This window comes from Aythya marila, assembly GCF_965140915.1.
Source record: "Aythya marila genome assembly, chromosome: 7".
Lineage (NCBI taxonomy): Eukaryota > Metazoa > Chordata > Aves > Anseriformes > Anatidae > Aythya > Aythya marila.
The window spans coordinates 32,712,514-32,728,912 of record NC_139048.1 but is presented as its reverse complement, the minus strand read 5'-3'; the positions used below and the strand labels follow the sequence as shown (position 1 = coordinate 32,728,912).

The following is a 16,399-nucleotide window of genomic DNA, read 5'->3' as shown; positions in this document are numbered from 1 at the left end:
CTCCTCTTCGGGGGGCGAGGAAGGCTCCAGCGCAGTGCTGCAGGAGCTGGCCCGCCTCTTACCCGCCCCCTGACTCAGCACAGCACCCTGCGGGGCGTGCCGAGCCGTGCTGAGCCATGCTGAGCTCTTGTGAGCCATGCTGAGCTGTGCCGAGCCGTGCCGAGCTGTGCCGAGCCGTGCCGAGCCGTGCCAAGCTGTGCCGAGCCGTGCGCCCCTGCAGCTCCATCTGCAGCAGCGTTTTTGCAAGCTCCAGCCTCCACCTGCAGCCCTCGAGCTCCTTGGGCTGCGAGCACGTTTTAAATGGTTTTCTCCCCTTGGGGATGAAGAAGTTTGCAGCAAAAAGGGCGCCCAGAGCTCAGAAATCACCGCCCCAAAGTCTTCTGGCTCCTGTGGCACTGCGGATAAATATAGGCGGCTGGCCCCGTGGTAATTATAGCTCCCGGGCACGCTGCTGGCAGCGCTGCCCTGTGCTCCACGGGAGGGTTTGAAGGCCGCCTCTGCTCCTCGTTCCTCCTGCAGCACCCACCAGCCCCGTGTCGAGGGCTGGAGCACTCCCCCCAGCCCTCACCTGCAGGGGATGGAGGAAGGAATTTGTATTTTTTCAGGAAAAACAAGGAGGTGGGCCCTGAGCTGAGCTCGCTCCTCCAGGGCTGGTCCTGCCCGTCGGCTGGAGGTAGCCAGGAGGCAGAAAACCCCAAATCGTGCCCAGGTTTTGGGGTGGGAGCAGCATTTTCAGGGCGTCCTGGTGGGATGCTGCGAGGGAGGCGGCGTGGCCGCCAGAGGGTGCAGGCAGCTCGGCGTGGGACGGGGACGTGCTGGGTGTCCTGGTCGCAGGGAGGCTGATAAAGGCCCTGCAAGCATGGAGGGTGCCAAAAAATCCTTAAATAGGGCTATTTGCACCGCGGCTGCCACAAAGCAGGCGCTGTTCCTGCCCTATCTCTGCTGGCCACAATGCAAATCCCCTAAACCTGCCTCCAAGACAAAGGGAAAACATCCCCGGGCATGGCCCCGGGTGGGTTTGTTTTTCCTCTGAGTGCCTTCAAGTCAAGCCAAAGCCGGTGGCAGGGGCAGCTCCACACCCCCGTGAGGTTTCTGCTGGCGGGCAGAGGGGGTGCTCAGGAGAATCCGGTTTCACACCAGAAGGTCAGGGCCACTGCTGAAAAACACGGGGAAAATCCTCCAAGCCGGTGAGCCGGAGATGCACCAACAAGAAGGACAAGGCCGGCGGCACAGACAGGGCCCAGAGCAAACAGCCCAGCTAAAAGGGGCCTTTGTGACCAGCTCAGGAAGCCTCACCTCGAGCCCCAGGCAAATGGGGATAAAAAAATCCGTGCTCAAGGCAGCGTGGGCGCGGGGAGCTCGCTGCAGGCAGGTGTGTGCCCGGCGTTGGCAAACGCGGTGTTGGACAGCATTTATCCGGCTGTCTGCGGGCAGGTGGCTGCAGAAAGAGCTGGCTGGCTTCAGAGAGGGTTTGTAGGGGGAATATTGCTTAGGGAAGGGGCTCTGCGGGGTGCTCGTCCCACCTCGGAGGTGCCCCGGGGCTGCCTCCTGCCCTGCTCTGCATGTTCCTTGTCCCCTCGTCCTGCCCCAAAAGCAGGTGCAGGGCTGAGAGATGCTTCCCTGCAAAGGTGCCGGCGTTTCCCTAGGTGTGATGAAGGGATTGCTTTGGACTTTAGGACGGCTCTTAGCGAGCTCTGGTCATTCCCATGTGCCACAGGGTCTCTGCCACCACCCCGGGTAACCCAGGGCAAAGAATTGCCTGGAAAAATCAATTCAGGCCAGTTCCCGGCTGCTCTTAAACGTCACCACTGCCTGTTTTTTACCTTATAAATAAAATCTGCTTTCAACGAGAGTCAACAAGGCTCTGCTTTATTTATTCCCTCTCCAACCACGCTCGTTTTTTCATTTCCAGTTCCTCGGTGGCATCGCCCAGCTGTCGACCACAGCCCTCGGCACCAAGGCCACCTTGTGTCGGTCGGGCTGGGCAAAACATCCACGTGCACTGACGGGCAGATCCCACGTGGAAAAAAGAAAAAAAAAAAAAGGGGATTTGGGGAAAAAAAAAGCAAAGCTCACAGCTCTCTGCATTTCAGCTGGGCTGCACGAGCAGCGAAAGAGCGGCCGTGGGGAGCTGGGGTCACAAAACTTCCCCCTGCTCCTGGTGGTGAAGCTCCTCCCTGGGAGGAAACCGTGCCCCAAAAAGCCCAGCAAATGCCTTTGGTTTTCGGGCAGGGCACATCTTCACCGCCCCTGTGGAGCCAAAACTGTGGTGGGTGTTAATTGGAGCAAAACGCCGGCTTGTGGGAATCCATCGCTGGCGGTGCTGTGGGCCGGGCAGGTGCAAGGAGCTCGGCCGGCCTTACCCAGGAGGTTTTTTATGGGATTTTTATGGGATTGCTCTGGTCCTGCTGCACGGAGCACGGGGCTCAGCACTCGGGTGACATCCTTCTCCTACGGGACAAGCCTGGTGCTGGGTTTGGTGGCGTTACTGCCCGCGGGGTGCCGGAGCAGCAGGATGTGTGGTCGGGTTCTGGGTTGCAAGAAAGAACAGCTTTCACCCCCGAATCGTGGGGTGTTTTCTTCCCCCAAATCCCCAGGACTTCACGGCGGTGAAAGCCCAAGGTGGAATAAAACCGTGTCCTTAAAAACAGCGCCCGCGCAGACAGGCGGCCTTTGTCTGGAGGTGTAATTACAGGATAAATATGGGATGCGGACCAAGAAATGCGGTCTGGTCAGGCATGCAGCCTCTTAAAAAAAAAAAAAAAAAGAAAAAAAACACAACAGAAAACAAGGCTGTCATTTAATTCTGACCTGTCCACGTCTGCTGCAGCCCCCGGCCCTGAGCCCTGGCCGCGGGGAGCGCGCCGAGCCCTCCACGGGCAAGGCTGGGCCCGGGCAGGAGGCAGCGGGGTGGACAGGGCTTGGCCATAGGTTTGCTCCTGGTCCCGCTGCAGAAATCCCCCTCTGATAGTACTGGGGGATTAGCAAACCCAATCCCATTAACTCGAGCTGGAGCAGGAGAGGAGAAGGGGACGGGGGGTTAGGAGGGCCGGCAGGGCAGCAGGGGCTTCTTGTGTTCAAGATAAACCTTGTGCCAAGCTGGAAAATGGCTTTTTTTTATTAACTTCCAGGCTTCGGCTGGTGGCTCTGTCCTCCCCTCGCTGGGCTGCCTGCAGAAAGTCTCCTTCTGGTGACAGCAATCACTAATTTTCCCCAATTTTCCCCAAAGGACAGCTGCGGCTGGCTCTATGGGGGCCTGTGCCAGCAGCGGGACGCAGCACGGCTGCGGGCACTGAGCTGCTTAGGGCAGGTTGTAAAGGGGAGGGAGCAGCTCTGGGGGATGGAATAACGAGGGTTGTTTGGTTTGGGGTGAGCCTGAGCCTCTCTGGGAGCTGTTTTGTCCCAGAAAGCTTGGATCCTTCCCAGGGAGGGCTTTTGGTGTCGGTGCAGATGCAGTCTTCTGGCACGGCCCGTGTGAGTGCAGCAGGACCCTCAGGTAGGTCTTCAGGCTGAAAACGCACCCTTTTCCCCCCAAATCCGTGTCCTTAATGGCATGGAGAAGGACTAGAGCTGAGTTTTGTTCCCTTTTTCCCCCTGTTTTTGTACAAACGCCGCTTTTGCCCCCTCTCCGGAGCCCGGCAGCATCCAGCACCCCGGCTCCCTCCCATCTTGAGGCCAGATGCAAGCGGAGCGAAAGGGGGGGAAAGGAAAAACCCCGGCTGCTGCGGGAGGACGGCTGCCGACGACTCTGGCGTGGCTGCTCCCCGCGCTCCTCAATGCCGCCTCTGTTCTCCGCTTTGGGTCAAAAAACGCAGCTTTTGTGAGCTCGCCGAGCAGAGCCGAGCCGGCGGCGGCTGAGTTCTGCTTATTTATTTTTGCTTTTGTCAAAGGGGACCGGTGGCCCCAGCGAGCCGCGGGTGGCCCTGCTGGGCTCGGGGACAGCAGTGGGGGCCCCTCGCTTTGCCCCCCGATGCTCCTCGGCAGCTGCCAAGGCTCCTGGAGGAGCCAGGGGCTCTCCCAATCCTGCCTGTGGCTTACGGGGCACGTTTATGGGGTGGGGGGGATGAACACCAACAAGACAGGAGATGCTTTGGAATCTGCTCCTTTGTATTATTGGGATTTTTTTTTACTTAAGTCAGGTGAAATGGCTTCCAGCAGGTGCCAAGGTTCAGCTGCTCCAGGGTGTCCTCGCCCCGGTGTGAGGTTGTGGCCGGTGCTAGCTGCTGGCAGCATCCCTGCCCCGCTGTGCCCAGGGATTTTTGGGGAGCTGCATCCCCAATTCCCCTCTCCTGGGGCTCTCCCATGGGCCACGATCCCCCTGCCTTCGCTGGAGGTGTCCCTGTTTCTCCACAGCACGTTGTGCTGCTCTGATTTTTTTGGGCTTAGCTCTGACCCCCGGTGTACCTCCCCCTCTTTTTCACGTAATAAATAAATAGATTTGCCCTGCAACCCTGGTACACGGAGAAAAAGGAAGAAAACAAACTTAAAAACCAACCAAACACCCCCACCCCCCTTGAACCAACACTGTGGAGCGCAAACCCGAGCAGCCACCTCGTCGTGCTGCCGGCTGGGGCTCTGCGGGCGGCTCCCAGTCCGTGCTGGTGTGAAGGCACTAAACCAGTAAGGCCTTTGGGCTTCGGGTCCCTGCTGGTGCTCAGCGCAGCGCTGCTTTGGGCCCCACATCAGGCGGGGCAGCCGTGCTGCTTTCCGTGCTCAGTCCCTCCCCGCGACGGCAGCGTTTGGAGGGCGCGGCGCGGTTTCGGCGAGCCCCCGGGCTGCACAGCCCTCCCGGAAAGTCGAAGGTCCCCCAGCTGCGGTTACGTGACCCAGGAGGGGGGTCCCTCCTCCAGCAGGCTGAGCGAGCGGTTCGTCAGCTCCTCGGGGCTGCCGGCCAGCTTGTAGCCGAAGAGGCGCATGGCCGGGGCGCAGGCGTCCTGCACCACCTGCGCCAGCTTGAAGGGGATGCTGAAGCGCCACTTCTCGAACTGCTCCGAGGAGTTCTTCTGCGTGGAGTAGATGCCGCTGCCGTCGCGGGGCGCCTGCGTGTTGGCGCGGATCCACTCCTCCACCTGGGGCGTGGGGCGGATGCCGGCGAAGCGGTACATCTCCTCCGCCTTGCGCAGCGGCGCCCGCGCCACGTCCTCGTAGCGCACCAGCATGTAGCGGCCCCGCAGCCAGCCCGGCCGCCGCAGCCCCAGCTCGGCCGACAGGCGGATGCTCTCGCAGTTGCCCCGCAGCCTCTGCACCTCGTCCTCCTGCAGCGGGGCCGCCCCTTCGGCCGCCCACTTCTTCCAGCTCTCGTACTTGCCCGAGAAGGCCACCATGCGGGAGGCCAGCACGGCGCGGGGGTCGCGCACCAGCTGGATGACGCGCAGGTCCAGCCGCGGGTCCTCCGCCAGCGGCTGCAGGAACTCCAGCTGCCGGATGCGCACCGATTTCAGGGCCACGTGCTGCTTGCGCCGGCACGCCTCGGCCGCCAGCGTGACGTTGAGGGGCCCGCAGCGGCGGTTCTTGCAGTGGTACTTCTCGAAGACCTTCTTGAGGGCCGGCGTGCAGACGGGCTCCTCGCACAGCGAGCGGCTGGAGCCCCGGCGGAACATGAAGGGCGTCAGGTGCTCCTCGGGCGCCGGCGAGATGAAGCTCTCCAGGGTGTAGAGGTCGCAGAGGAAGAGCTGCTGCAGGACGTGGCGGTACACCAGGGCCGACCCCACCGCGTTGGCGCCGCCCGGCTCGAAGGTGACCGTCCTCTCGATGTGCCACAGCGGCTCGAAGAGGTAGAAGATGTTGCCCTGCTGGTTGAAGAACTCCCCGACGAAGGAGGAGCCGGTGCGGGTGGTGGCCATCAGCAGGACGTGCCGCCGGGGCTCCGGGGGTGCCGTCCCCGCCGTCGCCAGCCCCCCGGCCAGCTGCAGGGTGACGTTGTGCAGCCGCGTCCTCAGCTGCGAGAAGGCGGCGTCCAGCTGGCGCAGCGAGGCCAGGGACCCGTTTTCGGCCGGCGTCGGGCTGGCCTCCGTGTCGTTGGCCTCCGGCAGCGCCTGCGGGGACTGCTTCAGCTTGTCCGACACCCTGCGGGAGAGCGAGCACAGCCCGGGGCTGAGGACACCCCTCCGTCCGCCCCTCCGTCCCCACAGGGGTTTTGGGGACCCCCTTGCGCTTCTCCCCGCAGCACCTGGGGTCGCCAAGCAGGCAGGGCGGGCGGGCGGAGGGCTAAAAGCAGGCTGAAAGCCCCCATGCTCCCTACCTGGAGATGAAGTTGTTCTCCTTCTCGATGATGACCAGGCCCACCACGAACACCAGCAGCACGGCGTACTTGCTCCTCATCTTCAGGCAGTGCAGCACCTCGCGGAGGTCCTGGGGCAGGGCGGATCTCCTCTCCATGGGGAGGCAGAGCCGGGAAGCCGGGGCTTCTGCGTCCTCCCAACGTCCCTCCCGGCCTCAGGGGAGCCCCCGGCCGGGCTGCCGCTGCCCTGCGCTATCTGCTGGGCATCCTCTGCTCCTCGGCATCCCCCTCCGGGCGGCCCTGGCCTGCGGGGACAAGGAGGGGACACATCAGGGCCTTCCCCTGCGCTTGCTTCTCCGGCAACGTCCACGTGTGGAGAGCCCGTGCCGAGGGCCTGGAGGCGATTTCCCGTCGCTGTGCGCCACAAAAACCCTTTTATCGCTTCCACCCCGCACCCAGCAGCTGCTGACAGCGCCGCTCTCCCCGCTCCCGAAATAAATCTACCGGAGGAGAGACCCCTTCCTGCACCTCCTCCCGGCAGCGCCGAAACCCAATCCCTGCCAGCTGCCGGCCAAAAATCCCCCCCCCGGGCAGGGGGAATCGCTCGGGCGGGCGCTCGGGGCAAGGGACTTTTTGGGGGGCCGGGCAGCTTCCTGCCACGGGGTGCTTGGGGCGCAGCTTCCGCCTTCCCGTGGGTCTCAAAGCGAAAGCTGGGGAGTTTCCAGGAACTGGACGAAGGCGGAGGGCCCCTCGTGGCCCCGCTCTCCATCACACACCGTGTGTGGAAACCCTGCATTTCATGCCCCTGCTGCCCTGCCAAAGCGCCCGCCTCCGGAGCACCGCATGCTCGCCACTGCCCCAAGCCTTCCCCTCGCCCCACCAAGCTCCCGGTGCCCGTGCAGTGGCAGGGCTCGGGGTATTTCGGCAGCCCCCAGGGGAAATTAAAGCGTACAGACCCTGGCAGAGGGTGCCGGCCGCTCCCGGGGAGGCTGCCAGGGGAATGAGTTTCGGATCTGGAGTCGCGAGCGCTGGGAAGGCGGCTCCCAGGGTCAGCGCCGGCGCCCTGCGCGCTGCCAAGCGCCCTGGGCGCAGCCAGCCCAGGATTTCCCCCTCTCTAATGCCCACAGCGGACAAACCACAAATGATCCACAGACCAGGAATCATTCACGGGGACTGTACAGAGAGCAATTTCCAGCAAAACACAAGATTTGGAGGCCCGGGGTGGGCGTAATTCATTAAATAGAGGAGCGGCTGCCGGCGGACGAGCCACCGGGTCCCTGAACCCTGGCAGGGCTCAGCCTTGGGGCCGGGGAGGCACAGGGGGCAGGCAGAAAGCACCCCGAGCCCTGCACGTCCTGGTTTGAGAGCAGCAAGGAAGGGGCCGCGGTGACCCAGTGAGGTGGCCGGGGGCTGCTCGGCGTCCTCGAGCTCTTCCTCGCTGGGGAGCGCACGGCGCAGCCCGGCCGGGGCAGGAGGAGAGCCACAAGCGGCTCTTTGTGCGGGGGAACAGAGGGGCTCTGTGCACGGGAGAGCAGGCTGAGGGACCCGGCTCTTCCCTAAACCCAAAGAGCTTTTCGTTTCAGCCTGTTTTTTCCGAGCAGAGGGCGAGGGGCGATGCACGGGGCCAGCCCTTCCCCATCCTTCCTCCGGCCTGGAGACGGCATCCAGGGCAGGGAAGGCGCCTGCGGGCTCGCGGGGGAAAGCAGCCGGAGGTGTGACGGGGTGAAGTCACATTTTCCTCCGCTGACTCAACGGGCTGAGGATGAGTTCCCAGAGCCGGTAGGTGAAGCGCCGGCTGGCAGCCGGTGCCCGGGAGCCCCTCTGGAGCACTTTGCTCCATCAGGTTGGGAAAAGGACCCGGCGAAACCCTCGGCTGGAACAACAAAGAGAGCAGGCGTGCGGGCTGATCTCTTTGTCTGCAACCCGTGCAGGAAAAAAAAAGATAAATCACAACAAACCGGCTCCCTCCGTGTTTATCAACTGCTTCCCCTCCCGAGGCTGGGAGGGAAACCTGATGGTTTCCCTGTTTGCCCTCGCCTCGCAGGGGTCGTGCTCCTGCCCCTGCCTGTCCTCCGGGGCCAGCAGCTCGCCCCCCGGCCGGCTCCTGTCCCCCTGCAGCGGGCTGGAGGCGCTGGAGCGTGGCACCGCTTGGCTTTGGCTGCTCCCTCCGGGGTTTTTCGCTCAGAGGTGCTTGTTTTTTGCTCAAAAACAACACGTGTAATTCAAGTTAAAAAAAGAAAAAAAAAGGAGAGGGAGGGAGGAAAAAAAAAAAACATCAACTCCTACGCTGTTTATAAAGTTGCCCAGAATAGCCCCGAGCCTTGGCCAAACTGGGGCCGGCGAGGTGCCCGTCGGAGGAGCATGTTGGTGTCCCCAGCCCAAATTTGTGGCCACCACGGGGTGAGTTTTCCTCCCTCTGGCCTCGGCTGGTGCCCGAGGAGAGCTGTCTGCGCCCAGCACCCGGCCGAACCCAGCACCCCGCAGCTGCGGCACACTCGGGGTTTCACCTGGCCCGGCAGCGAGCGGCGCCCGGCCACCCAAAAAAACCCCAAACTCCTACCCCAAATTACCCAAACTCGAACCAAACCCACTGGCAGCCACAGCTGGTTTTTTTGGCACCACCTGCAGCTGGCGAGGGGCTGGCGAGCAGCGGGGGGATGCTGCGGGCTCAGGCCGAGCTCGGGGCTGCCCAACGGTGCCGAGACGGGGTCCGGCCACCAGACCCCCCCCACCGCTGGCCACAGAGCCCCTTGGGGTCCTGTGGCCACCCGGCCAGTGCCCGCAGCCCCCCAGCAGCCCCCCGCCACCAACTTGCCGGCGCTGCCCATGGGGCCGGATGATGCAACTCCGGGATCGCTGCGGGAAAAGTTCCCCCCGCGCCGCCCCGCTGCTTCCCGGCTCACCCCGGCTTCGCCTTCTGCCGGACGCATCCATCTCTCCCTCTATAAATATAGAGAGAATGTGGTTTTGTTGTTTTGTTGTTTGTTTTTTTTTTTTAATTTTCTGCCACAGCCCCGAGCTGCTTGGCCGGGGGTCCCGGGGACCCCCCAGGCCCAGCGGGGGCTCCCTGCCCGCAGACAAAGGCGCGGCCGGAGGCAGCACAAAGGCGGCGGTGGCGGAGCCCTGGAGCCACCTCCGAGGGGCTTTGGGGGGCGACCACGGAGCCCCCCAAACCCCCCCGGTGCCAGGATTGTGCCTTCCCCCCTCTTTTCCCTTTCCCCTTCCCCCAACTTCCCGCAACTCCCCGTCCGAGCCCCCCGCTGGATCCGGCTCCTGGTGCCCCTGCAGGGTGCCGGGACCCCCGGGGACCCCCCCCTTGGCCAAGTGTCCCCCAGTGCCACCCTCACCTACCCCCGAGGGCCCGGTCCTGCCGTGCGGGAGCGGGGAGGGCGGCGGGTCCCCTGCTTTTCTTCACGGCGCTGTCATCCTCCCTCCCTCCCTTTTCCCTCCCTCCTTCTTTCCTCCCTCCCTCCCTCCCTTCTTTCCTTCCTCCCGGGGTGCCGGAGGGGGGAGCGGGGCCGGGGCGGGGCTGGGGCCCCAGGCCATCGTCCCACGGTGCCGGGGACAGATCCTGCACCGTGCTGAGGAACGGGGAGCTCGGGGGAAAAGTTTCTCTCCGTGCCACCCCCGCGCCCACCCCCCGATGCTCCCTCTCCGTGGCTCTCGCCGGCTGCTCCTCGCTCCCCCATCTCCGCTCCCACCTCCTCCCTTTTGGCGTTGCCCCCCCAAATGCGCCCCGAGACCCCACTTTGGTCACCCTAAGACCTCGTATTGGCCACCCCATGCACGTTGGCCACCCCAAGACCCCCGCATTGGTCCCCATGCAGGGTCTGCGGGTGGCTCTGTGGCACCCGATGGCCCCCGTGTGCCAGGCAGGCGATGATGCGATGCGCACGGGTGCCCTGGTGAGCGTGGCCCTTTTGGGGGAGCGCTGGCCACCGTGGCCCATCGGGGGGACCAGCATCTCCCCCTCGCTGTGCAGGGCTGCCCTGTCCCCACAGGGTGGGCTGTGATGTCCAGGTGGATGGGGACAGCAGCTCTGGCTTACGCGTGGAAATTTGTGCACCCCCACTGCGAGCTCCACAGGGAAAGACCCCAAAAATGGGTCCCCACAAGATGTTTCGTCCTCTCGTGCATTCCCAGCATAGTTTCTCCGTGGTGTTATGCAGAAACACGAGTTGTATGGGTGCTTGCATGTGACGGCCCGTGCAGCTCGTTAGTGTCTGGCTCCTAACGAAGGCAAGGCGTGTGGGGCAGCACCTTGCTGGCAGCAGGAGGGGTGCTCCTCTCCCCAGGAGCATCCCGGCCCTGGATGGCATCAAACTCTCCTCCCGGCTGTTTTTTTGCCCCCGGCACAAGCTGAGGAGGCGGCGGTGGCCACGTCCTGCTCTGCCTGGGCTGCCCTTTGCTCCGTAAAACGGGGACAGAGCTTTTCTGGCAGCTCTCCTTGCGCGCACCAGGGGCTGCCCGATTCCGCCCTCCGGCCCCGCCGCCCGGCTGCTTCCCCCCGGGGTTTCGCTTCCCAGGGGGGCCAGGATGTGGCCGGGAGGCTGGAGAGGAGGCTCCTGGCTTTGTCCCAGGGCTGCACCCGGCTCCTGGCGGCTTTGTTTCGCCAGGGGGGGCGCGAGGACCTGGGCTCCCCCCCAAAAAAATCCCTCCCGGAGCCGGCGGCGGGGCCGGGCGCGCTCCCGCTGCCGCTGCGCCCCCGCGCGGCCCCGCGCCGCGATTTCTGTTCCCGTTTCGCTTCTGCTTCGCCCCGAAACCGCCTTGGGTGAAACGGGGAAGTCGCCGAGCCCGGGTTTTTTGCCTTTATTATTTTTAGCTGTGGCTCATCGCCAGCGCTTTCCCGACCCAAAACGGCGACGGGGTGGCACGGCTGGGAACGGGGACACCCGGGGAGCCCGGGCTGCTGCTCCCCGTCCCCTGCCCCTCGTCCCCTTCGTGGTGGCCTTCCCGCAGCGGGTGCTCGCCCCCAGCAGGGCCACCCAGCCGCGGGGGCGATGGGCCACCAGATAATCACATTTTTTATCTCTTTGGCATGAGGAAGCGGGCAGGTGCCAGCTCCGAATCGGAACCGAAAAAGCAGGCAGTGGCAATTCCTCGGGCCGTTTGCAAGCTGGGCCGGGCACATCCAGCCTTGTCTTTGCGCTCCCATTTCCTTCGAAACGAGGGGGTGGGAAGCCCTGAGCTGGCTAATTTGTCCTGCCGAGTCCCTGGCACAGAGGGAAAGGTGTGTGGGGGGTGGTCAGTGGCTCTGGAGCTGCGCTGCGGTGCCAAAAGTGCAGGGAGCATCTCAGTAAGGCCAGGAGCATCCTCCGCTGGGTGAATCCACATCTCCCTGCTCCCTGCACAGGCAAATGGGGACGAGGCCCAACCTGGGAAAGCCTGGTTAGGATCAGCCAAACCAATCTCAGTTCCTTCCCTTCGCCTGATGCTGGGAGATGGACCCCAACCGGGTTTTTCTTGCTGACCGCTCTGTGCGCAAAGGGAAACCCGCAAAAAAGGGGCACCAGCTGTATCTGCTCCGCGCCTCAGCAGGGGTAAAAACATGTGCAAAAACATGACTTGGCCAATTTGTGCCCTCCAAAAGAAGGAAGTAAGAACCACAGAGCATCTAGCAACACCTTTCACTTACATGTGCTCAGCAGGACCCACAGAAAGCTAATGGGACAGACGGCCAGCCACCCTATCCCAAAAAACCCGGCGGGCTCGGGATTGCCCAGCCGCCTGCAGAGGGATCTGAGCTCACGCTGGTGCGTGACTGCTGCTGGTTTGCTTGGCTGCCAGGGTTTTTTGTGGGGGTTGATGCTCCCGGAGCTCAGCCCCTGTTTGCAGAAGGGCAGAGGGTGCCTCTGGACAATCCCTGTGGTCATACAGAGATAAGGCCTCCGCCTGGAAACCTTGGCTGCCTCGAGATAACCAAATCCTCGCTGTTCAACCCAAAAACGGGCCGGTCGGGGCAGGCGATGGGGCAATCTGGAGGCTTTTTGGGTCAGAAATCACCCAAATTCCTCCTGTCTCCTGACTGCCCCGGGCAGCAGCCGGAAAACCAAACAGGAGCAAAAGCCGTTTGCTTTCTAAGCTCCCTTGTGAAATAGGAGCAGCTCAAACCTGATAATCCTCTTTAAAAAAATAAAAAAATAAAATGGAAAAACAGTTTCCACATCGCCCCGGGCTAATTAGCAGGTCTGTTAGCGTGCCTCTGAACCTCGTTCAACTCCAGGAGCACGGCGAGAGCAGTCGCAGCCTGGCACCAAAACGTGTAAGCCCCTAACACCAGCCCCGGCAGCTTTTTGTGCCCTGCCATCTCGCCTCGTTTCTCAGCAAAGCCCAGGGCTCTCGGGGCTTTTCCTTCAGGCCGTGGTTTCTGCTGACCCGTGACCTGCAGAGCAGCAGGGCAGTGGCCTGTGGAGCTGCTGGTTGTGCTCGGAGCTGAGACCACCCAAAGGCCACGGGCAGGAGGAGGTGGAAGATGAGGAACCTGTTGCCTGTTGCCTCGGAGCGAAAGCACAGGAAAGGGGAACATCAGGCGTTGCTCCACAGCACCCAAGCAATGCTTTTTTTCCCCCTATAAGCTTTGAGGACTCAAGCTAAAAGCTTATTTCTGCAGCGGCGTCCTTTTGGAGAGGGGTTAGCTCTTAGAAGTGGGCTGGGCTGGTTTTAAAGGGTTCAGAGTTTATTTATTTAGGTATTTTTTAATGGAGTTGATGCATTAAAAGCACCTTCTGCTAAGTGGCTCTTTGGGGGATAGCTGACACTGCCGAGAGCTGGCTGCTCTCACACCATGGCAAGCTTCAGTGCACCAGCACAACGTGGCTCAGGCAGGGCAGGAGGTGGTAACTGCACTCATCCCTCGCTATTATTGCAGAAATCCCCCCAAAATCAATTTTACTGGAGGGGATCTGAGCTCCCAGTAAGCAGCTGGGGTCACCTGCTTTAAATCCTTACAGGGGAAAGGGCGGAGAAGGGGCAGCGCTTCCTGGGGAGCTGCTTCTGTAGTGGTGTGAATGGGATCTGAGGCCTCCAAAAACCTCTCTCCTCTTTTCCTTGGTCACCTTTTACTTTCTGATATATATATATTTAAACTCTATTATTATTATTATTTTACTTTATTTTATTCCTGGGTAACCTCGATGTACGTTTCTCGTGGTGTTTTATTTTTCGTTTGGTGCTTTGGTTTGGTTTGGTTTGGTGGAGGGGGGAAGTAGGGTTTGCAAACGAACCCGTGACTTAATTCTCCTTTCCATTTATAACAAGAAAACTGCTTCCCCTTCAGAGGCACGCTGGTAGCAGAGGTTTGTCTGGCTGCATGCTGACTGCTGACAGCCCTGGAACGATGACACAATGAGAGCAGAGATGGGGATCTGCGCTTTTATGCAGCTCCTTTGAAGCATGGGCTTTGCAAGGTGATGCTGAAATATCGATTCCTCCGTATTTATGAAGAATCAGCTGCCTTTCTATCGACTCTGTTGTGCTTCCAGGTCTTGCAAGTCAGAAACCCTGGTTCACAAGGGCAAAGCATTTATGGCTGCTGTCCCTCCGCTCCGTGGCTGCTCTATTTGGTTTGAAACAGCAGTGCAGTGTGCTGGGATATGCCCTGCCTTGGAAGAATGGTATAATCCCAGCAAGCAGCACAAAAATGCTGGAGAAACAATAAAAAGCAACAATTAACTTTTAACTGGAACGAAAAGCACGGGGCAGGACAAAGGACATGCTGAAATGCGAACTCTCTGCAGAGATTTGAGGCTTTCTGTGTTATGCTTTGCTCGGAAAACCCGGTGCACTTGATGTGACCCCTTTTGATAATTGAGCTGTCGAACGTGGGAAGGAGCAGGGCTGCTGTGCCAGCAGCGTTAACCGAGCGCTGCCAAAAGGGGATGGTCCTCAGCTGCCTGCACCCCGTGCTGCCACCAGCAAGCTGGATCCCGGCTCAAAACCGGCCTGAGGAGAGGACCGGGTCACTCCGTTGCTGTCTCAGGGCTGTTCGTGCTGCTGCAAGGGGCTGCGAGGCTCGTGGAGGAGCGTGGGGCTGCTTCGGCCTCCCTCTCACAGCCCTGCTGGCTCATGGCACGCTGCTCTGCTGCCCTGGGCTGATTCGGGTCACTAACCCAGCAAAGAAGCATCTGCTTCTGCAGGGCAGGGCTGTAGGGCCGTGGCAGGGAGGTGGAGGAGCCCGAGGAGCAGCAGAACAAAGTGACAGGAGGCGGGGGGCCCGCCGTGGGCCAGATGAGCTGGAAAATGGCCTGGTGCTTCTTCCCCCTTCCACTTGGAGCTGGAGCTTTTCCTCCGTGTGGCGGCAAGGATGGGGGCAGAGCATCTGGCACACGGCGGGGAGCCCCGGCGAGATGGTGATGAGTCACTGGGAGGCTGCTTCTGCTCGGGCTGGGACAAACTTCAGATGTGCTCAAGGCCCTTCCCGAGGCTGCCAGGCTGTAATTTGTGGCTTGCTTTTGCTTCCTCTCTGACAGCTTGGTGCAGTTGGAAGGGAAATGCAAAGTGGTTGGAGAGCCAGGCTGCTGCAGAAAATGCCTATATTTATATATTTATTTATTTTTGGCAAGGAGAGCATTTCTCCTGCAGAGCTGTCTCCGGCAGGCTGCAAAAGCAGAGCCTGCAGGGGCCTCTGGCTGGCCTCCGAGATTGCCAAACAGAGACGTCTCCTGTGCGTGCCTGCTGCTTATGCAAAGCAAGGAAAGCAGCGCGAGGAGGAGGAGGAGGAGGAGGGCGAGGCGGCCCGTGGAAGGAATTTGTGTGCCGTAGGCATGACAAAACCGAGCATCAGGCTTTCTGGAGCCGGCCGGGCCCTGGTGCCAGCCAGGCTGGACTGGCTGGTAGGGGAGGCAGCCCTGAAAATGAGTCACGGGCTGGGCTGCAGCACAGTCCCTGCTACCAGCAGCTTCCCGGCCTGGGGCTCTTCCCACTCACTTTCTCTCTGCCTCTCAAACTGGGGCTGAAAACAAGCTCTCGGACAACCAGCCTCCAACTGTATTTAAACAACCGTGGTTCTGGTTTAGCAGTTTGCACAGGGCACTGCAAGGAGGCTTCAGGGCCTGTGAGAAGAAATGCTTGCAGCTTTTAGGCAGCGCCCCACTATCTGCGCAGCTGGCTATCCGACAAAGTCAGCTCAATAACCAAAAGAAAAGGTCTTGTCCTATTTCTGAGGCTTGCAGAAAGCTGGCTGAGAGCGGGGAGGTCAGTGAGTTGAAGCTGCTCTTGGCAGAGCCCGGTGGATGCCAGACGTGGTGCCCGGGATGAGGTCGGAAAGGTCTCCTTCTCCCCCATCCACAGCACACTGACTCAGTTGCTTGTGACTGCGGACAAGCCACAGCCATTCCCGAGAAGCCTTATACGACACCTTATCTTAAAGGCCTATCTTTTGGGGAAACCCCAAATCTGAGCAGAAGCTCGCAAAAGCAGAAGGTGGTAGGTACATGGTGCACGGCTGCGGTTGATGCTGTCAGGGTGAGGTCCCTGTCCGTGCAGTGGGCTCCTCATATCTGTGAGCTGGACCTGACCTCAGTAGGGTGAGCCATGCTATGGGGCTTCCCTCTTGCAGACAGTCCCGTCATCAGTTGCAAATGGCCAGTGCTTGATCTCTTGATGCTATATAATTGTTGTGATTCCATTTTAAGTGAGAAAACTACTAGGTGATATTGCAAAAACGGTAATGCTATGTCATAGCGACAATCAGGAAGGTGATAGCTAGATATCATTATATGCTTTGTAATAATAATTAAAAAATTAAAAAAAGCCCCCAAACAAGTAGAAGTGGCAGAGCTCCAGGCAGACTTTGGCTGGCAGTGGCTGTCTTGGTGCCTGCAATGGCAATGGATTGGGGGTGGCACCAGAGACACCCTGCCTGCTGAAATGTCTCTCCTTTTCCAAACAACCGTATTTTACCCCCACCCCACTTCTAAATATTCTTCACAAAGCTGTTTGTGTGTGTGCTCCTAAGCTCGTAGCTGACTGTTGGCTTAGAAAGTCACGGTGCCTTGTCAACACTTTGTGCTCACAAAGAGATAAGAGATAAGAGGCCCTGCCTATGCAAGGTGGCTTTGGGACCAGAGTAAAGGTTGTTTGCTTGCTCCGGCCAAAATTGCTGTTCACGATGGCTTTCTGTCTGGTTGCTTCTGTCCATATGACTTTAGTTAGGAAATACCTAACTAAAAAAGTCCCTGG

General features: G+C 60.6%; 1 protein-coding gene across 5 annotated transcripts; it reads right to left on the bottom strand.

Moving 5' to 3' along the window:
• Positions 1-1,980: 1,980 nt before the first annotated feature.
• On the bottom strand, positions 1,981-9,644 carry CHST3 (carbohydrate sulfotransferase 3). 5 transcript variants are annotated; one of them, XM_082765434.1, is made up of 4 exons: positions 9,572-9,614; positions 9,124-9,162; positions 6,242-6,525; positions 1,981-6,066 (listed from the first exon to the last, which is right to left on the bottom strand). In XM_082765434.1, exons 3-4 carry the CDS (start codon positions 6,376-6,378, stop codon positions 4,818-4,820), a joined length of 1,386 nt encoding a protein of 461 aa, XP_082621560.1. In that variant the 5' UTR covers positions 6,379-6,525; positions 9,124-9,162; positions 9,572-9,614; the 3' UTR covers positions 1,981-4,817. The 5 variants fall into 5 exon arrangements, with proteins under 5 accessions (XP_082621560.1, XP_082621557.1, XP_082621558.1 ...); XM_082765431.1 differs by lacking the exon at positions 9,124-9,162 and having other exon boundaries at positions 9,572-9,644; XM_082765432.1 differs by lacking the exons at positions 9,124-9,162; positions 9,572-9,614 and adding an exon at positions 7,177-7,274.
• Positions 9,645-16,399: the final 6,755 nt, after the last annotated feature.